The 20,797-nt window shown below is 33.3% G+C and overlaps 7 protein-coding genes across 9 annotated transcripts; 3 read left to right on the top strand and 4 right to left on the bottom strand.

The window, feature by feature from the left end:
- Positions 1–319: 319 nt before the first annotated feature.
- Positions 320–5,914, bottom strand: LOC130668520 (transcription elongation factor SPT6-like). Its single transcript, XM_057470855.1, has 4 exons — positions 5,715–5,914; positions 5,518–5,608; positions 4,751–5,025; positions 320–4,686 (listed from the first exon to the last, which is right to left on the bottom strand). Exons 1-4 carry the CDS (start codon positions 5,742–5,744, stop codon positions 499–501), a joined length of 4,584 nt encoding a protein of 1,527 aa, XP_057326838.1. The 5' UTR covers positions 5,745–5,914; the 3' UTR covers positions 320–498.
- Positions 5,915–6,054: 140 nt separating this feature from the next.
- LOC130668519 (transcription elongation factor SPT6-like) lies at positions 6,055–11,929 on the top strand. Its single transcript, XM_057470853.1, has 4 exons — positions 6,055–6,247; positions 6,356–6,446; positions 6,528–6,796; positions 6,878–11,929. Exons 1-4 carry the CDS (start codon positions 6,209–6,211, stop codon positions 11,126–11,128), a joined length of 4,650 nt encoding a protein of 1,549 aa, XP_057326836.1. The 5' UTR covers positions 6,055–6,208; the 3' UTR covers positions 11,129–11,929.
- Positions 11,806–13,192, top strand: LOC130668526 (uncharacterized). Its single transcript, XM_057470864.1, has 3 exons — positions 11,806–11,958; positions 12,120–12,649; positions 12,716–13,192. Exons 2-3 carry the CDS (start codon positions 12,136–12,138, stop codon positions 12,889–12,891), a joined length of 690 nt encoding a protein of 229 aa, XP_057326847.1. The 5' UTR covers positions 11,806–11,958; positions 12,120–12,135; the 3' UTR covers positions 12,892–13,192.
- A 286-nt stretch (positions 13,193–13,478) lies between these two features.
- Positions 13,479–15,616, bottom strand: LOC130668525 (B-cell receptor-associated protein 31). 3 transcript variants are annotated; one of them, XM_057470861.1, is made up of 3 exons: positions 15,475–15,616; positions 14,440–14,734; positions 13,479–14,022 (listed from the first exon to the last, which is right to left on the bottom strand). In XM_057470861.1, the coding sequence occupies exons 2-3, from the start codon at positions 14,705–14,707 to the stop codon at positions 13,595–13,597; spliced, it is 696 nt and encodes a 231-aa protein (XP_057326844.1). In that variant the 5' UTR covers positions 14,708–14,734; positions 15,475–15,616; the 3' UTR covers positions 13,479–13,594. The 3 variants fall into 3 exon arrangements, with proteins under 3 accessions (XP_057326844.1, XP_057326843.1, XP_057326845.1); XM_057470860.1 differs by lacking the exon at positions 15,475–15,616 and adding an exon at positions 15,312–15,462; XM_057470862.1 differs by lacking the exon at positions 15,475–15,616 and adding an exon at positions 14,996–15,282.
- An 85-nt stretch (positions 15,617–15,701) lies between these two features.
- LOC130668523 (RNA 3'-terminal phosphate cyclase-like protein) lies at positions 15,702–17,347 on the top strand. Its single transcript, XM_057470858.1, has 6 exons — positions 15,702–15,973; positions 16,052–16,291; positions 16,362–16,528; positions 16,616–16,941; positions 17,012–17,116; positions 17,197–17,347. Exons 1-6 carry the CDS (start codon positions 15,847–15,849, stop codon positions 17,345–17,347), a joined length of 1,116 nt encoding a protein of 371 aa, XP_057326841.1. The 5' UTR covers positions 15,702–15,846.
- Positions 17,348–17,386: 39 nt separating this feature from the next.
- Positions 17,387–18,819, bottom strand: LOC130668522 (tRNA-specific adenosine deaminase 1). Its single transcript, XM_057470857.1, has 3 exons — positions 18,107–18,819; positions 17,783–18,034; positions 17,387–17,707 (listed from the first exon to the last, which is right to left on the bottom strand). The coding sequence occupies exons 1-3, from the start codon at positions 18,817–18,819 to the stop codon at positions 17,428–17,430; spliced, it is 1,245 nt and encodes a 414-aa protein (XP_057326840.1). The 3' UTR covers positions 17,387–17,427.
- A 76-nt stretch (positions 18,820–18,895) lies between these two features.
- On the bottom strand, positions 18,896–20,456 carry LOC130668524 (uncharacterized). Its single transcript, XM_057470859.1, has 6 exons — positions 20,116–20,456; positions 19,933–20,013; positions 19,746–19,853; positions 19,385–19,671; positions 19,109–19,310; positions 18,896–19,035 (listed from the first exon to the last, which is right to left on the bottom strand). Exons 1-6 carry the CDS (start codon positions 20,174–20,176, stop codon positions 18,896–18,898), a joined length of 879 nt encoding a protein of 292 aa, XP_057326842.1. The 5' UTR covers positions 20,177–20,456.
- Between the last annotated feature and the right edge of the window lie 341 nt (positions 20,457–20,797).

The following is a 20,797-nucleotide window of genomic DNA, read 5'->3' as shown; positions in this document are numbered from 1 at the left end:
TCTATCATCTTCTTACTTCAAAAATTCTTACAGTTAACAATAAAAACTAAATTAATTATAAAGAGACATTCCAAAATGCGCTGCGTGCAATGGCGCCAAATTCAAAAACTTAAGTTTCAATGTTTTTATTTAGAACTCATTTAAACTTCATGATTACGTTTGAAATCACATGCTGACTATTTATTATCATCGTAAATGTAAATAAAAAAATATATATATTTATATAAATTATTTGAATGCTGCAGCGCATTCCAGAAAAAATTTTGTATTAAATAAAAAAAACTCGTGGACTTTTTTTTAAATAAATTTTTAATAGAAAAAATATATAACTGGATATAATGGTAACAGATAATTTAATTTATCCAGAAATATAATAAACGAATATATAAATCATAAACGAGTACAAATATATATTATATGAAACGAATATATAGATTATAATCTCAAGTAATAATAGTAATACTTTTGTAAATAGTAAACATGAAAACTGAAAATATGCTAAGCAGCTAAACAGCTGAAATCAGATGGAGTGTCTTTTGGTGTCAACTCTTCAGACTGTGACTGTTCAACAACAGACTGATCAACAACCGGATCTCTGTAGTGTTTTTTAAACCAACGTATCAGCGAATTGAGATTATTAAACGTCTCAGTCCTAAATTGGAATCCCTGGGATGTAACGGCAATATACTCGTGGTAACATCTTTCCCGAGGAAGATATGAGAGTAAAAATTTACCAGGATGATTTTTGGCAGCTGATACGATGTAAGGAATACTATTAGGATTATTTGTCTTTTGTTCTTTCAATATTTTTTCAGCCTTATCCCTAAAACCAAGTACTTGGCTGTTGTAATACTTGAACTCAAGTATTTCTGCTACATATCCAGCCATCACGTTGATGTGCCTGGCAATTATTTCATCGAGATCTTCAAAATTCTCTGTCCCGATGAACAGACTACGTCCCAGTGTATAAATATTGCTTTTATTTTCTTCAAGTACATCAATATGTTGATAAATGTCGTCTGTAATTTTCCAAGTAACTGATAAATGATCATTCCCTTTGCTACTAGGTCTAATGATAACTTCTCCTTGTTTCATTGTCTTCATCATTTTTTCAGCCTCAACAAAACTTATGTTGTAAAATGAAGAATGAACGATAACACGTTTTACATAAGTCTGCTGTTTATCTTTTTTACTTTCATCTTCTACTCTCTTATCTTCCTCTTCAGCTTCTGTGTCATAGAATGAATCTTTAGCAGGCCGCCATGTGTTATTTTCATCAGCAAGATCACTACTTTTGCTGGTACACTCAGCACTAAAATGATCCATATCAACTTTGGTGACACGGCATGTCAATACTTGTCGTATCTGGACCCTGTCCTCGGGACTTTCCACACGTTGATCAGATATATTTTTAACGTGAATGTAACCAGACAGTCCATTTTCTAAACGCAGTCTGATACCAACAGCTTTTCCAGGGCAAGTCCCCTCGTCAAAGTGATTCCAAACGTCAGCCAATTCGGGAAAATCATTCTTAGAGCAGAACGGACACTGCCAGAGTTCAGTCTCGTCGTTTTTAACAGGATTAGCTTGATCCAACTGTTCACCTTCGGGTTTTTTGAACCTGAACCCGGTAACTGTGCCGTGAACTAACTTACCCACGTAGAATGTTTCTGGAGTCTCTTTGGTTAACATAGTGAACATCTCTTCAGCAGATGGAGGTTCATAGGGCACTCGCGGATCCTTGTAACGATCAGTCAGTTCCGTTCTGATGCTATACAGAGTAATTGTTTTATTTCCGTAACCTTGCTTCTCTAATTCAGCAGCAAAAGCATCAAGGTCCAAGTCCAATAGCTTCTCGGGAGCTTGTATTATTTCTTCAATAGCACTTGCCGGGTGTGAATTCTCATCGTCGTATTCTAGAGCATCGACAGCCATTTTGCGCGCCCATTCGTAAGTTTCTGGATGGATTCTTGTACTATCTAATACTTCAATGTACGCATCTGTGCTGTCGTCAAGAGTAGTTGTGTCTATTTTAAAAAATCCAGAACAATTTATAAACACCTTTGGACCCATATGACATGTAGTTACTAAATGAGTTCGATTTTCTAGTTTACTATTTTTGTCTTTTAGTATTTTTAATAATCCACGACTTTTTCTAGGACCTAGTCCACAAACAAATTGCAGAAGAGTATCACTGTAGATCCGGTTTTTGCTGAGATCAATGCCGACTTCATTTACTTTGTTGATGAATTCTAAGTACAGGTCTTCCAAAAGCTCTTCCTTTGAAAGAAGATTTTGAAGTGGGTGGAAGTTTAAACACAGCAGGTCTTCGTCTGGAGTACACAGCTGTGAAAATTCACCGAGGGGATTTTGCAATCGCCGAGCAAGTGAGATAGATTCTCTCAGTAGTGGCGGGTAGTCACGAAACTCAGCAACTCCTCTATTACTCATGGAAAATATTTTAGCGACATTTGGATCGCATATCTCTACCTGGATAGCAGGATACTGTTGTTCATCAGCAAGTGCTGTTAGACACTCCTTAATATCATATGAAATTGTTTGAGCATCTTTGGACTCCCCGGCTACTACAATAATGTGAGGCTTGTGTTGGCTGATAAAATTCTTCAGACAAAGTAATTCGGCTTCTTTGAGAAGTTTTTCATTTTCATTGAAACTATTCTTTCGCTTCAATAAGTGAGGCAATTTTAAGTAGTCAAGACACTCGCCATCCGGGGCAACGATCGAAGCGAAAGCAGCTTGAGAGTAACCAGGAACGTACGCAATCCCCATTGATCGGATACCTTTGCTAGTATTCCAAGTCTCAGCATCTTCATTTTCGACGCTATAAAATTCGCATGTATATGGAGCGAATTTTATCCAATTTGCTAACTTGCGACAGCACGACTGCATAATAGATTCTTTTGCTTCACCAGTTATTTTTGCTCGTAATTCATTTTTCAAATCGGGTATCACGAATTTATTAAAAGCCAGTTCCACACTAGCAGTACGTAGATCATTCCACTCTTGTACGGTTTTACTAAATTCATCTCTGATGTACAATTGTTTAAATTCGCTGATAAAGTCAGAACTGGTGGTGCCGTCAACAGTATCGCTGAGTGTGATTTTTATCAGACCGTCGGTCTCAGCTGTCAATAACTTAAGCCACATATGATCAACAAGTTCATTGACCGGTTTGTCTTTTAAATACTTCATCGTATAGATGGGATGGTATTCATCTATCTCTTTAATTCCTTTTTTAGTGGGTCGCACTGACAGCTTTGCCCGTTCCATGTACATTTCACGAACAGATTTACGTAGGATTGGTTCACGCGAGAGTTGGATAGCTACCATTAGTTGGACAGCCTTCAGAACTTGCTCAGTTGACTGAAAAAATCTACCGAGATAATCTCGTGCTACTTCACTCGGCTCAACCAAATCTTGGTCGACGTCGTGACGCTGATAGTTGTCTCGTAAATTTTCCGCAAATTGTTCAGGAGCAAGACCAAATTTTTTAGCGAAACTACTGAGCCCAGCTCGTCTATACAGTGCGTAAGGTCCGCGTCTGACAGCTGGCTTTAGTGTATCTTTTTCTTCAGGCTCTTCGGCGTCTTCATCCTCAGGTGGTAGCTCTTCACCATTCTCCTCAGCCTCCAGCAGCTGTCGTTTACGCTTCTCTATTTTTTCCAAACGTTTAGCTTCTTTTTCTTTCCGTCTCACGGCTTCGTGCATCGCTGGAAGTTCACGGCTGTAGTACAGCATGAAATGATTATAAACGTCTTTTAATTCTTCGTCAGTCTGAACACTCTTTAGTTGATCGATGTCATCTTCCTTGATAACTCTTATATCGTCAGCAAGAGGAGCTTCTGGATCTTTCATAATCTCATCTGACTGAAAACTTCGCATCTTCTCAAATAAAGCAAGTAGATTATTTTTCCTCTGATACAGTTGACACCACTTGGCATCAAATTTGTATATTTTCCACAAATCATTTATATTCAGTTCTGGCTCCACTTGTTCTTTTCTATAAAAAGCTATGAAAGGGACTTCAAATTGTTGATTACGGATGAAATTTAATGCATTTTTTATTTTTTCCACTGCTTCTGGACCTTTGGATCCAAAATCATCCATACCGCAAGAATAATCATCTGTAACTTGTTGCAAAATTTTTGGCTGTGTGAATGCACGCTTGTATATCCACTCAGCCTCTTCATCAAGTTCAGTGGATCCTTCTGCTACAGGAGTAATTGGCGTCGAGCGTAATTGCATTCTTTCCGGAATGTCTTTGCTACGAATTTCCTGATCCAAATCCGTGTAATGTGAACGTTGTAGTTCACTAGGTTCATACAAATGAAAAATACTGTTTCTCGTAGACTTTCTACTCTGTTTCTTTTTCCATCTTCCTGTAGATACACCGCCCAGTGTTAAATCACCATCAGCTTCTTCATACTCTTCCTCTTCTTCATAAGTATCTTCATCATGTTGATTGATGTCATTGTAGTCAAAATTAACGCCAAAAATTTCTTGTGCTTCTTCCAACGCCGAGTTGGCACCAGAATGACGTTTTTTTCTAGGTAACGGTCTGTCATCATTATCGACAATGAAATTGTCTTCATCTGAAGAAGTACCTGCGTAACTGTTATCAAGATCAAAGACTTCATCTGGTTCCCGACTCGCGCTTTCTCCCACCTGTTAATTAAAATACCAATTACAGTCTGTAAGATTAAGTAAAACAATTAAAAATTGAACTTACATCAACACCATCACCGAATAATCCACTGGCAATGTTCTCTTTCTCAACTTCCACATCTTCGTTACGGTCCTCATCATCAGATCCACCAGTGGGCATCTGCTTCAGTCGCTTAAACCGTCTGCGCTCAACGGTGATACCCAAGTTTTCTTCTATTAAGTCATAATCGTCGTCTTCTAGACGGTCGTCAAAGTCCTTGTCGTAGTTTTTTTTCTTTTTTCCTCCATCAACCTCATCATCTTCATCACTTTCCACTACTGTGCTGTTATCTTCAAGATCTATCAATAAATTATCATCAATTAAAAAAAATGACTCGAAAACAAAATGAGTGTGAATGTAATGATACTGAAATCAACGGACGTCTAATAGTTTTTGGATTTTTCTAAAAACGATAAATTAAAAAAAAAAAAAATTCAAAAAAATTGCACCTGCAGTTTTTTGAATTTTCTACCTGTGTATATTTTAGTTTTATTTTTTTTTAAATTAAATTATTGAAGAAAACATTCAAAAATTTTGAATTGTCTGCTAACTTCAGGATCATGTGAACGTAGCAGGCATCAGACAAATTTAAAATTACAAATAAATGGAATAATTTAAAAAATATTTATAAAAAATGCACTTATTAATTTAAAAATTTTTCAAATGCGCGTTTTTTAAAATTTAATTTTATTAATTATTTACTCTATTTATTAATAATTTTAAATTTGTCTGATGTCTGCTACATTCACACTCATCAACATAAATTATAAATTAAAAAAAGAATCGCATACTTTCATCCTCGTCACTGTTTCCTAAATTTTTCCCCATCTTTCTCTTTCTGCTGACAATTTCTTCATCTTCCTCAGTCTCTGCCTCCATTTCCTACGACGCAATTAAATATTTGAAATTAAAATTTATAATTGAATTAATAAATTAAAAAATTTAGCGGCAAAATATATTAGGGGTTAAATTTAATTAGTTCACTTACTTCTGCGGTATAATTAATAAAGTCGGCCATTTTTTTTGTAGAATAATTAAATAAACGGTTAAATAACAATGGGAAATATATTAAACAATAAATAAAAATATTAATGAGAGATTCGACATAAAATTCGTTATTTTAAATGGATGACTATTGACTGTAATGTCTTGAGTGCTTCATACATATATGAGTATAATAAAAATATTCTTTAACATCCTCAAGGTCACATATATTCTCTCATAGGTTTCAGATTTCCCAGCCGTTTTGTTTATTTGTTGCGATGTTGCATGAAGTAAGAGCAGAGTTATTTCTCAATCAACGCCCTCAGGATTAACGGACAGTTTTTAAATCAAACCAAAGTTTTAAAGTTTTTTTTTATTGTTTGTCACGACCGTCAACGGCACAAGTCTTCATTTTATTTTAATCGTTTTAAATGTTTTTAATGGAGCATCGATTTTTAAATAATTAAATAAAAGGATTTTTCATAAATTTTAAAAAACATGAGGGTCAAAGTCAAGGCGAGTGGTAAAAAAAATCAGGTAAAGATGACATTTATTTTTATTTATAAATTTTAAATTAAATTTTTTTTCTTTGTCTTGGATCGCGGTTTAAAAGATTAATATGGCACGTGCTGATTTTTTTTTAAGATGGAGACAGAAAATAAAAAAAAAGCCAAGTTTTCAAAAAAGCGGAAGATTAGCAAAGTACTTGAATCGAGCGATGATGAAAATCCGGAAGGTAAATTGTGGTCATATTTTTAAAATTAAAATTATTTAGTTTTTGTAGAATTTTTTTTCGAGTGCTGGTGATTTTTTTCAGACAAAAAAAAAGTGAGGAAAAGAAAAAAAACTGAGGCTTTGAAAGACAATTCAAATAAACGGAAAATTCATGATGATTTTGATGACAGATTGGATGATGATGATTATGATCTTATTGAAGAAAATATTGGTGTCAGTTTAAAAAGAAAAAGTTTTAAGCGCGTGAAAAAATTATCAGACAGTGAATCAGATGGAGATGATAGAGTCCAGAGTAAAGGTGATGTCAAATCTGCTATTGCTAATGAATTGTTTGGAGAAGATTCTGATGATGTAAGTATTCTTTTATTTAATGTAATGTTGGATTTAGCGAGCATTGGTTTTATTTCCTATGACGGATTATTTTTCTTTTAGGAAGACGAGAATAAAAACATTCAGAAACCTCTTGAAAGTCAAGATCATCGCAAAACAGAACTTCTAGTTTGTGATAAAGAAGACAGTGGCAGTGATGAAGAGTCTTCTGGAGTTGATGATTTTATCGTTGATGATATTGGATTATCCTCAACTGCTGATAGAGGGAAAGAAAAATTATTCTCGAATGCAGCTTATCAAGAAGCTCAGGAAATATTTGGATTCGATTTTGACTACAGCGAATTTAAGCAAGACAGTGAAGACTCAGATGAAGACGAGGGTTATGATGAAGAACGATCACCGCTAAAAAATCACCGAAAGAAGAAAACTGTAAGAAGTATTTTTGATATTTACGAACCCAGTGAACTTAAACGTTTACATTTTACGGATAAGGATGAGGAAATTCGGTGTAAAGACATTCCGGAGAGAATGCAGTTACGTTCGATCCCAGTTACTCCAGTATCTGATGATTCTTTTGAGCTGGATCAAGAGGCGCTGTGGATTTATCAGCAAGCATTCTGTCGACCGACAATTTTACGTAAAACTTTTGAACTAGACATTAATGAGAACATTGATGGTGTTGGAAAGAAAAGTCCTGAGACAGTGGAAAAAATAAAAAATGCACTTGATTTTATTCGTAATAAAAATTTTGATGTACCTTTTATAGCTTTTTATCGAAAGGAATACGTTCTTCCAGAGCTGGATATAAAAGATTTGTGGAAAGTATATGAATTTGATGAAAAATGGTGTCAATTGAATCAAAGAAAAGAAAATTTACTTCGTTTATTTAAAAATATGAAAGATTATTTGCTGGATAAAATGAAAAATTCTTGCGACAACATTAGAGTTATTGATGACAAGTATATTGAGCAATTGACAAATGCACAAACCGACGAAGAGTTGAATGATTTTCATCACCATTTAATGCTGTACTACAACCGAGACATTCCTGTGATGCAGGAAGCCGTCAAGCGGAAAGAAAAAGAAGCCAAGCGGCAGGAAAAAATGAAGAATCGCTTAACAGGTCGCGGAGCTGGAGAATATCGAGATGATCTTTCTTCTGATGAAAGCGATCAAGAAGTTAAAACAAAACCAACTCGCAAAAAGGCGGTAAGAAATGGTTCCTATGCTTTATTTAAAAAGTTTGGACTGGATAATTTGACTAAAAAATTTGGTCTCTCCCCACTGGAGTTCGCTGAAAATTTACAAGAGAATTATCAGCATCACAGAATTGGTCAAGTGTTGATTGAACCGAACGAAGTAGCGCGAGATTATGTTGGTAAAAATTTAAAAACGACTGATGAAGTTTTGAAAGCCGCACAAGCTATGATGGCACTTGAATTGTCGCGGGAACCAATTCTTCGAAAGTGCGTTCGTGCAATTTATATGGAGCGCGCTAAGTTAACAGTACGACCTACAAAAAAAGGCATCAAAGAAATAGACGAGAATCATGAGATGTACACAATGCAGTATTTAAAAGAAAAACCAGTACGTGAACTAGTAGGAGACCAGTGGCTGAAACTGGTGACTGCTGAGCAAGACAAATTAATTACAATTCATCTCAGTGATATTGTTGAAGGCAACACCACCGACAACTACATCGACGAGATGAAGCTATTGTTCGTTAAAAACAACAACAGTGATGTAGTTCACGAGTGGAATAAATTACGCACCAACAGTGTTGAAGATGCTCTCATACACTTGGTAATACCAGATTTAAAAAAAGAGTTGAGTCGTAGACTTTTGGCTGAAGCTAAGTCATTTGTCATGGAAGCGTGTTGCAAAAAACTACATGATTGGATTAACGTCGCTCCAATCTCATGTGAATTTCCTGGTAAAGAAGACGAAGTCTGGAATACGAGTGATGGGATCCGCGTGATGGGAATTTCTTACGTTCCGGATTATTCTCAAGCAGCCTTCGCGTGCATCATTGCTCCCAACGGCGAGTGTAAAGACATTTTGAAGCTGCCTTATTTATTAAAAAAAAGACATGATAATAATAATAATAATAATAATAATTTTGGTAGTATTACTAAAGAAGCAGAGCTCAAGACTTTAAGAGACTTTATAAACAAAAATAAACCGCATGTTGTTGTGATTGGCGGTGAGTCTAGAGAAGCTCTTCAGGTATCTGAAGAGATCACTGAGTGTATTGACACCCTGTCTGAGGAAGAAGACTACCCATTGATACGAGTAGAAATATCTGATACTAATGTTGCTAAAATTTATGCAAACACCAGAGGAGTCACTGAATTTCGTGATTATCCTCCACAATTGAGAGAAGCTATTTCACTAGCACGACGTATACAAAATCCTCTGGGTGAATTTTCTCAGCTGTGTAATTCAGATGAAGACTTACTCTGCTTGAAGTTTCATCCATATCAAAACTCGCTGTCGAAGGAAGAACTTGTTAATCATCTTTACACCGAATTTATTAATGTAGTAAATGCTGTGGGTGTCGATATAAATGAACCTCGGACTTACACTGAAAATTTACTGCAGTTCGTCAGTGGATTAGGAGCTCGAAAAAGTCATGCGCTGTTGAAAACAATTAAAAACACAAACCAGAAGCTCGCAAGTAGAGAGCAATTAGTAACAGTGTGTCATATGGGTCCAAAGATTTTTCTTAATTGCGCTGGATTTATTAAAATTGATACTGATAGTCTGAGATATGATTCGGATACTTATATTCAAATTCTAGACAGCACGAGAATTCATCCTGAGACCTACAAACTGGCAGTTAAAATGGCGATCGATGCTCTAGAGTACGACGATGATAACGAAGATAAAGATGCGGCTCTTGAAGAAATTTTTAAGTCCCCAAAAAAGCTTACGGACTTGGATTTAGATGCGTTTGCAAAAGAGTTAGAGAAGCGGGGCTTCGGTAAAAAAATTAATACGCTCTATGACATACAGGCGGAAATTAATTGTCGATATAAAGACTCCAGGACACCTTACGAATCTCTGAATGCTGAAGAATTGTTCGATTTGCTGACTAAAGAGACACCTCAGACACTCTATGTCGGTAAATTAGTGTCAGCTACAGTAATTGGTATGATTTATAGAAAAAAAGCTGATGATCAGTCTGATAATCAACTAGTTCCTGTAAAAAATGATGAAACTGGACTGTGGAAGTGTCCGCACTGTTTGAAAGATGACTTTGCTGACTCATTTAATGTTCTGGAACACTTTGATACTGACAACTGTTCCACAGTCTCAAGCATTAAATTGCGATTAGAGAATGGTCTACATGGATTTATTTCAGTTAAAAATTTATCTGATAATTATATTAACAATCCGGAAAAAATGATTGCCATTGGGAATTCATTTCAGTGTCGCGTGATATTTATTCATACAGAAAGATTTCTCATTGAGTGTTCATTAAAAAAAAGTGATCTACTTGATTTGAATAACGAATTGCGTCCAACGAAGGACCCGTTTTACGATACAGAGACAGAACAGTTGGATAAAAAAATAGAGGAGGAAAAGAAAAAAGCTAAACAACAGGTTTTATTAAAACGCGTTATTTATCATCCGTCATTTCGTAACGTCAGTTTCGCTGAGGCTGAGCGAATGATGAAGACTATGAAACAAGGGGAAGCTATTATAAGACCTTGTAGCAGAGGACTTGGTTATTTATCAGCAACTTGGAAAGTAACTGATGATATTTATCAGCATATTCCTATAAAAGAGACGGGTAATTACAGTTATTTTTCTCTCGGCAAAAGTTTGTGGATTGATGATGAAGAGTTTGAGGATCTTGATGAAATAATAGCTCGGCACATCAACCCCATGGCTTTGTATGCCGCTGAGTTACTTGACTTCAAGTACTTCGTACCTGGTATCGATGGCTTAGAAGCCAAAGCCGAGGAATATTTAAAAATACAAAAAGAAAAAAATTCAAATAAAGTTCCTTACATTATATCGGCAATGAAAATTTATCCTGGTAAATTTTTATTGTCATATTTTTCTAACAATCAGTGCCATCATCTTCATATCACAGTTACTCCAGATGGTTTTAGTTTCCAAAAAACATATTTTCAAAGTCTTCATGATCTTATAAAGTGGTTCAAAAATGAATTACAAAAATGTACTAATAATAACAACAACAACAACAACAACAACAACAACAACAACAACAATAATAATAATAAAATTAGATATCTTATAAGTGCCGATGACTTTGGCAGTGTCATTGATTATCAATCGCACCCAAAACTTGCCGTACCTAGTTTTCGTACTTTATACAACTAAAAAAATCCGCCAGCTGGATTTATTTATAAACTGTTAATTATTGTTTGAAAATTTACCAAATAAGTTTTATTTGTTTTTAAAAAACAATTCAATTTTTATTTTATTATTTTTTAAAAAGTGATAAATTAAAACGAGCCAAGCATTTTTTTAAATTGAATTTAAAAAATTTATCACATTTAAACATTTAACTATCGCTCTAGTTATCTGATTATTGTTTTTTTATTTAACTTTTAAAAATGAAGTTTATTTTAGTTTTTAATTTAGTTTCAAAAAATAACGTCCAATTATAAATTAATTATTGAACGTTTTAGAATATCATTCTAAAGGCTGTAATGTAAAAGCATAATAAAGTAGTTCTTAGAAATAATTTTAATCAAGTATACAATTAATAATAAAATGATATCAATAATTACAATTATTAATAAAATGAAATCAATCAACGGGTCAGTGATCAATTATCCCAAGTGCAAATTAAAATAAATATTTAAATAAAATAGTTTATAAAAATAATTTGTATTTAATTTTCACCAATAAAATAATTTTTTTAAAACATCAAATTAGTTTCTTTTATTTAAAATTTAAAAATATTATTTTCGCGCGCAATAGTTTGAATATCTCGAGCGAGAGGCGCTGAGAGTAAAAAAAAATGCGGATCATGATCATCTTCAAGATGTTGGTCACCACTGAATAACCTTTTGACTTTTTTTACCAAAATTATTATAAATTCTGGGTAACTGAGCACCTCTAAATTCAGCATGTGTTATGAAATTTATGTAACATTATTATAATAAAAATATATTTTAACAATTAAATAACGTATAAATCCAAAGGTAATAACCAATAAAATTATTTATCTAAATCGATTTATTTTTTGACCTCAATAAATAAATTAGTGCACGTGAAGATGTATTGCAAGTGCCAGATTATTCATAATTTAATTTAATTAAAACCATTGAATTAATTTATTAACATAAATTTTTTCCAAACACAGGTTGGAAATAGGGAGCATGGGCTCCAGTCAAAGTGCGCGTAAGCTCACAATCAATAACGAAGAAGGAGTTATCCAGATATCAACAGATTTAGTTGAGCGATTGGCACGAAACAGCGAGAAAAGTGTCACAGCTGATGTTGCCGGTGACGTAAAGACAGCGGAATCATCAAGGACTGACAATACTATTCATAATAATGTTGATGATCACGTAAAGTCTGCTCCTAAACCAGCTCCAAGTGTTGCTCCTACTCCTGCTCCTATTCTTGCTCCAGTTCCAGCTCCAGTGACACCAATACGTAGTCTACCTACACGTCACGAAAGCTTGCCAAATCCTGAATACTCAGGTCAGCTGTATCCCGAGTACACGCTGACGGCCATGAAAGTTTTACATCAAAAAGAAAATGAGCTACAAGTTCTAGATCATTACTGGAGACAGCGTTTGCAAAAACTTCATGGGCAGTATGAAAAAATTAATAGGGTTTTCCAGGATGAGTACAATCGTGCCAAGGAACAAATTGCAAATGCTCCAGGTAAAATTTAATTATTTAAATAATTTATTATGTGGGAATAATAAATAATAATTGTAATTTTTGTAGGCAACAAAAATGTTAATATTGACATAACAGTAGCACCCTGTAGTGATAAAAAGAAAAAGGTAATTCAATGCTATCAAGAACATCCGCGTGAGATACTAAAATGTGCGAGTGTAGTTGAAGAATTCAGCAGTTGCGTGGATCAATGTCGGGCTAATATTATTGCTGCGAGATGCTAATATCCAACATCATGTCTGATTATTATTTACGCGGCCGACATCAACAACTAAATCCAGTCTAAAGATTGACAACAAAAAATCTAGTTCTCAATGATGTAATAATTTTGATAGAAAAAAAAATTATTTATTTAAATAATTCGCGTTATTAATTTTCAATTGTTCATTTTGATGATAAATGCTGAGTTTAGTTTGATAAATGTACAGTAATAAAAAGAGCAAATGTTATTTTAAATTATTGTTGCTAATCTGTACTGATTATTGATAACTTGTATGATATCTGATAAAGTATGGAGTACATAAATTATTATTTTAAATCAATCAGCCCTTTTCCTCTGCATATAACTACATATTCTTATGAATAATTACAGTTATTTTTATGTAAATCAAATCTTTATATTTTTATTATCATCCATTCGTACATATATATATTAATGATTATCAACCGTGCCACCTATTTATTTACAAACATAATTATTTTGATCATCAAGTTACAATTAAAATAAATATGCTGCAAATATAATTATTGGTATTATTATAAATATAAAATTTTAAATATTTAATGAATGACTTGGGAAGATTTATAATGCGATGAGTATCAGATATTAAATTAATTATTTAAAATATATCAGTTGGGAGTAAGTAAAAATAGTATGTAGTATTAAAAACAATGAAAATGATTATTGATCGAGTAACATATTAATAATTAATCACTTTTTTTATCCCCGCCCTCAGCTTTAACTAATTTAGCATGTTCTCCAGTAAGCCGGTCGTACTCTTTGGCGAGAGATTCAGCCTGAGACTTTAGCGCGTCTTTATCTCTTTTCTCTCGCTTGAGTTCATTCTCGAGCTCAGTATTTTTTTGCGATAACTCGGACACTTGAGACTTCAAATCAGTGACAAGTTTGTCGTGAGCTTCATTGCTGTCATTTTGTGCTGTCTCGCCTTTTTGTGACAATAGACTTTTTGCGGTAGTGGTTGCTGACTGGGCCTGGCGCAGAGCTGCTTCACTCTGTGCTAAAAGAGTCGCCTGTGTAGAAATTAGAAGCACGAGACGTCGTATTACCAAACTCAAAAATAGGGCAAACCCGGAAATGTAAAAGTTTCTCTGGGCTCGGAATAATCGCATGCTTCCTAAAAAAAAATACAAAATTATAAATTAATATTTTTATTTTAAATAAATGATGAAATCCTGCTCAGAATTGACATCATATATTTTCTGATAGTGACAATGAGTCATTGATAAATTTTAATTACTGTTATATTTATCTTTAAAAGATTAATATAAATTTTAAGTAAGAAATTAAATCAAGTCAGGATTTAAATTTAATTATCAAAATTTATTATCAACATCAGCGACACTTCAATTGCTAGCACTGTCATGTCTATTAGAATATCAATAAATTTTAGCAAATGTTTTATGTAATGAGATTTAATCAGGCGATGATTGCGCCTGCAATCTCAATGCCACATATTTATCCTAGATCATGACTCTGCTTAATTTTCCACTTAATTACTCTAATAAATAATAATTGACATCAATAAAATTACCTTGCATTTCAGCATCTAGGTGACCATGTTCAGTATGTTCTAACTTTGAATATTTATTCATCTCCCTGATAGCGTCAAGTAAAAACAATACTAGAATAGCAAGAAGCATAAAGAAGTAAAACGAAGCTTGATTACTCAGACTCTGTAAAAATCTTGACTTAAATAATGACTGCCATCTTTTTGGTGATGCTACCGGCAATACCAGCAACAACACTATAAATATCTCGGCATACAAAAATGAAGCGATCAATGTCCACTGTAAACTCATGATTAATGATTGCTATCAATCTGCTACCTGTAAAAAAAAATTATAATTATAATTACGCCTCGATAATAAAAAAAATTAAATGATACTCAAGTCAGCCGACGTCTAATAATTTTTGGATTTTTTTCAAAACGATAAATTATTAAAAAATTGCGCCTACAGTTTTTTTAAATTTCTACATGCGCATATTTTTTTTTTTTTTTCAATTGATTTTTTGAAAAAAAAATCCAAAAATTTTGAATTGTCTGTCAACTTCATGATCATAAAATTAATACCAATAATTTGTCTTACAATGTAACCTGCTACCAGTACAGTGAATATGAAAAAATTAAATACTCAACATATATATACATATATATATTTAACAAAAGTTAATCGTATGAAATTCTCAATTGAATTCTGAAATAATGTCAATAATGACATACGTGTTTTTTTGCTGATAATGAAGTGAAAATAAAATGAAAAATAAATTTCTCAAATTATATTTTTATAAACCGGTAATTGCAAAAATATTTATATATATTTTATTTTGACTGCTGGTAAGTGACATACTTTACGAACGCAGGTAAAAATAATAATAATATAATTTAAATTTATTAATACACACGTGTGTTAATTTAATGATGTTCTAAAAATGTTATTACAATCGATGGTAGGCAGGTAGTCCAGTTATTCTGTTCAAAGTGCGGTATACATGTACAATTTATAAATAATTTGCAAATAATGACGTCACGTAATGTACTTTACTTATGTCTTATATATATACTCACTCAGACACCGTGACCGAAGAATATAATGATGAGTAAAAAAAGATTTTACACAGAATTGTAATATTTGTATTTATTTATTTTTTTTTTCAGTGAATTAAGTGCGTAATTGTCTTCCGATTGGTAGTTTTGCAAATTAAACCCGTGGTCTGCAATTATTTGTGGATACTGTCAAGTAAAAATTTAATTGGATTATTTTCGGCCAATGATATTCAAGTGTAGTCCGGTGGAAATGAAAAATTGAATGGAAGATTTCAAGGAGAGACAGGTAGAGAAGAGAGACAAGGACAGAAAATAGGCGGCATTCAAAAGTTATGTCTGTGGTTTGTTTACCACGTGCGTGAAGAACTGAGTAATTAAATTAAAAATCCAGTCATGAAGAACGGAATCACATATGAAGGGTGTAATTATTTGAAACAACGGTTGTTGTTATCAACATTGTCTGGGAAACCGGTAAAAATTGATAATATCAGAGCTACCAATGATGATCCGGGAGTGAGAGGTTAGTTTTTTGATTTTTTTATTTATTTGTGGGTGAGGATTTATTTTATTGAGTGATAAATTATTTTTTTTTTGGCAGCACATGAAGTTAATTTGATACGACTGCTGGACCGATTGACCAACGGGTCGAAAATAGATTTAAATGAAACGGGAACGAGTCTTTATTACAGTCCAGGATTGTTGGTCGGAGGTGAATTGGAGCATGACTGCAATCTAGAACGAGGTATTGGATATTATCTTGAAGCTGTCATGATCCTCGCGCCTTTTTGCAAGAATCCTGTCAATATTAAACTGAGAGGAATCACCAATAATACTCTAGGTAAGAAAACGATGAAATTTATACTCTAAAAATTTAAAAAATTTATTGATTTGTGATTTGCTTCTGACAGACCCATCGGTTGATAGAATAAAAGCAGCAGGATTACCAGTACTCGCGAAATTCGTGATCGGTGATTGTGATCTTGATTTGAAAGTCACTAAAAGAGGTGCTGCGCCCGAAGGAGGTGGTGAAGTTCATTTCACATGTCCTGTCAATCGCGCTCTGAAGCCTGTCCACGTAAGCAATTTTTTTTTGCGAATTATTCACTCTCAGTAGCGATTGATTTGAAATTAAAATTTTTATTGAATTATTTTTTGAATCTAGTTGTTGGACAGTGGAATGGTCAAAAGAATTAGAGGAGTAGCTTGCAGTCTGCGGGTATCTCCAGCTATCGCCAACCGCATGGTGGAGTCTGCGAAAGGAGTCTTGTTGAAATTCCTTCCAGATATTTACATTCACACAGATCACTGTCGGAAAGGCAATGGTGGGAAATCTCCTGGTTTTGGGATCACAATCTCTGCTGAAACTACTACTGGAATATTCCTTTGTGGCGAAGCATGCTCGTCAGTCATGAAAAATAATTCTTTGCCATGTAATCCTGAAGATATTGGCAAAGAAGCTGCCATGAAATTATTAGATGAAATTTACAGGTGATTAAATTGTTTTTTTAAATACATCTGTTGTAAGGAACAAATTTATGGACTCGTTACTTTTATTTAGGAATGGGTGTGTAGATTCTGTTTTCCAAAGAATGGCGATCCTCTTCATGGCACTCGGTAAAAAAGACGTCTCCAAAGTGCTAGTGGGTCCATTATCCCAAGCAACGTAAGTAAAAATAAAAATCTTTCCCCAAATTTCTGGAATTATTTTAAATTTCTATCAATAAAAAATATTTCATCTTCTAGAATCCAATTTCTACGTGACTTGAAAGACTTCTTCGGGATAGTATTCAAATTAGACCCAGCCAGAGACCAAGAAGACGAAAGTACTCTGGACCAAGTGGTTTTGACTTGCACTGGAATCGGATACAGCAATTTGAGTAGAAGAGTATTATAAAAAATAATTGATATTTTTTTATGTAAATATTTATTTAAGTTTTATAATAAAATAGATATTTTAAAATCGATAACAAATTGTTACAATGTAAATTTTTTAAGCAGTATCGGTTTTGACGGCCATGTTTTCATAATATTGGCTCTCAAATTACTCCACGATTTTTGGTAATTACTAGACCACTGTTTGCAATCATAATAAGTTATTTTTTTCGGATGTCTCGGTATTGATTTAAAATTCGGGTGTTTTTCAATAAGACTAAGAAAAGTTTTTAAAAAATTTTTTCTTGTCACAAGCAAGTAATTTACTTTTTTATTTTTAGTTGCTCCTTGCTTACGTCCTTCGACTGCGATTTCAGTATCTCTGAAAATAAATTTAATATTCAACACTTCAGAAAAATAAATTTTTTTTTTTTCTATTAAACAAGAAAGGTCGTACTGTTTTTGTGTAGAGCACCAGATAACACTAGATGGACAAGGATTGATTCTGTAATCATCTTTCCCATGCATGAACATCAAAGAACTCTGATAAATTTTCGGCAAAGTGGATTCATCAGTGAACCTTTTGCCCAAACCGCGTTCCATTGCTTCCATTGAAAACGGGCATCCATTACCAATAACAATAGTCTCAAGTTTCAATACCGGAATAAATAATGACAAAAGCGCTCCCTGGATGCCGACAAAGTTCCACCTGTGCTTAAAAAAAATTATCTAGGCAAAACCCTTCCAATAAAATAAAACGATAATTAGTATTTTTAATTACTTGGCCATTTTATCTGAACAAGACAAACTTAGAGTACGATCTCCACGTCCGGGTTTGGTTCTCAACGGCCCCGTGGTATGATAATTAACACCAGGTAAATAAAGGTCTTGTTTTTCTTCCGTGGCAATAATTTTAGCACCAGTCCGATGAATGTCATCAACGAATGAATTATTTTCTACAATTGTTCCATTGTCTGCTTTTGCATCATCGTTTAATTTTAAAATTTTTGGCACAGGATTCCCATCATCATCATCAACATCATCAATTCCGTTATCAGCAACTCGCATTTTAAATTTTTCTTTCGGAATTATTGAACAATCACCACAAGGAGTATGACTTGCGTAAAAATGAAAAGACACCCCGTATTTAAACTCAATAGATCCATCATTAATCACAAAAATTTGGCTTTTATTTAAAGAAAGTAATTGGTCGATTTGATCGTACAAATATCTTATGAAGGCACGTCGTGTAAGTACTTCTGCATGTGAATCACTTAATCTACTACCCATATCATATAAATTAGTATTCATCAATTCTTTATAACCCAGACATTTTGTTCCCGTTGCCAATGAGACTATTTTTAAATTATCACCCTCATCTTTCAATACTACACCAGCTAAAACTGTCCATTCATTGTCACGCGGTTTCCCGGTTTTTTTTAAAGACTTATACTTATCGATACATAATTTGGCAATTTTATCTTGAAAATTCATTTTTTAATTATTTTATACTTAAAACTAGATAATTAATACGGTTAATTATAATATAAGTAAATAAAAAATTTATTTTTTAGACAACATTGTCTGGGCTCCAGGCATATTTTCTCTGAGGTAATGAACAAAGCGCTTTCATCTGAGTCTCATTGATGGTAAAATCTAATTTGAAATTATCATGAATGTGCTCTTTTGACGTCGCCTTGGGTATTATTCCTACAAGCCAATAAAAAATAAATCTTTACTTACAATCATACAAAAAAAATAAATTTATTAAGAAATTAATTACCAATTCCTTGTTGAAGTGCCCACTTTAACAACACACGTGCTGGTGATACGTCTAATTCTTCAGCAACTCTACAGACAATAGGATCACTCAGTAAAGTCGTTTCATTACTTGTTCCTAGTGATGAATACGCTTGGACATGAATCCCCGTTTTGTTACAAAACTCCACGAGTTTCTCCTGTCTGTAATGAGGGTGACACTCGACCTTGAGCAGTAAAATAAATTTTTCAACTTAAAAAATTTTTTTTAAAAAATTCAAGCTATCAGGCAGTAGCTCACTTGATTTACAGCAGGACTTTCTCCATGACAATCTTCTAGCAGCAACTGCAAGTGCTTGATAGTGTAATTAGAGACTCCAATAGATCGCAAAAATCCCTGAGACTTCAGATCAATCAGCGTCTGCCAGGTGACTGATCTCAACTTGATGTTGTCTATTGAATCTTCAGGTATTCCTCCAGTTCCAGGCCAGTGGATCAAGTACAAATCAATGTAGGATGTTCCCAATGCTTTGAGTGATGCTTCAACAGCTTTTCTTATTCGTTGGGGATTTCCGTTGTCACTTGGCGCTAATTTAAATTCATAAATAAATTTTCGGTACAAATATCTACCAGTTAAAAATTATTTAAAATTTAATTGTTACCTAGCTTTGTAGTTATGAAAATATCATCTCTTTCAAGAGCATATTTATTCAATAGACTTTTTAATGCATAACCTATATCTTCTTCATTTCTATAAACTGCTGCTGTGTCTGCAATAATTAGAAAGATAATTGAATATATCGAACTTTGTGAATAATATCAATTAGCAGGAAATTTTTTTGAAATTACCTATGGAATGATAGCCAACACCCAGTGCTTCATCAAGAACGTTGTATATTTTTTCTCTCCCTGTTGTTTTATAAGTCCCGACTAAAATCAATCAGCGATAATTATAATTAATTAATTTATTAATCAGTAATTAAACAGTTGGTGTTAAAAAATATAAAATAATATTTTTTTTCACAATCTTACTTCCAACAAGTGGCATATTAAATCCAGTTGACAAGCGAATGTATTTACTTGCGGAATTCATTTTTAAATTTAAAAAATTATAATTACTATTTATTTTTAAATACTCAGTACTTGATACTTTACTATTAAATTTTTAAAAAATTTTATTTAAAACTAGAAATATGTCACTTGTTATCTACTTTTTATCAATTGAGGTTTTAAAGGTTACTGACATTATAAATGATAATGATTTGGTGTAATGTCATTGGTTGAGCAAATAAAGTATTTGAGTAAATGTTAATATTTAATTTAAAGTCATTGACAAATATGGCATGTAAATTAATTTTTTAAATAAAGTGACAGGTGACCTGTAATTTGTTGATGATGACAGAGACAGACAGAGCGCACCTGTGGTTTGAGTTTTCAATTGATGACTTTTGGTTTTTAAAATTGGCAACATTTAAATTTTAAGATACTGTTCGTTGGTAATCATTCAATATTGCAATTTATGGACCAATGACAAATTTATTTCGTTTCAAGTGCACTAGGTATTGGTTGAGAAAATTATTTCAGTGAAAATCCTGACAAGTACAGGTGCTGCTAAAATTTTTTGACAGGCTCTGGAGAAAGTGACAGCGTGCCAATGAAATCGTTTTTTAGAGCTGTCATGGACCAATAGAAAGACCTGGAAGTTCTGTTGATA

The sequence above is a fragment of the Microplitis mediator genome, chromosome 5 (genome assembly GCF_029852145.1).
Source record: "Microplitis mediator isolate UGA2020A chromosome 5, iyMicMedi2.1, whole genome shotgun sequence".
Classification (NCBI taxonomy): Eukaryota; Metazoa; Arthropoda; class Insecta; order Hymenoptera; family Braconidae; genus Microplitis; species Microplitis mediator.
Note: the sequence above shows the minus strand (reverse complement) of the source record. Positions and strands in the feature narration are given on the sequence as shown.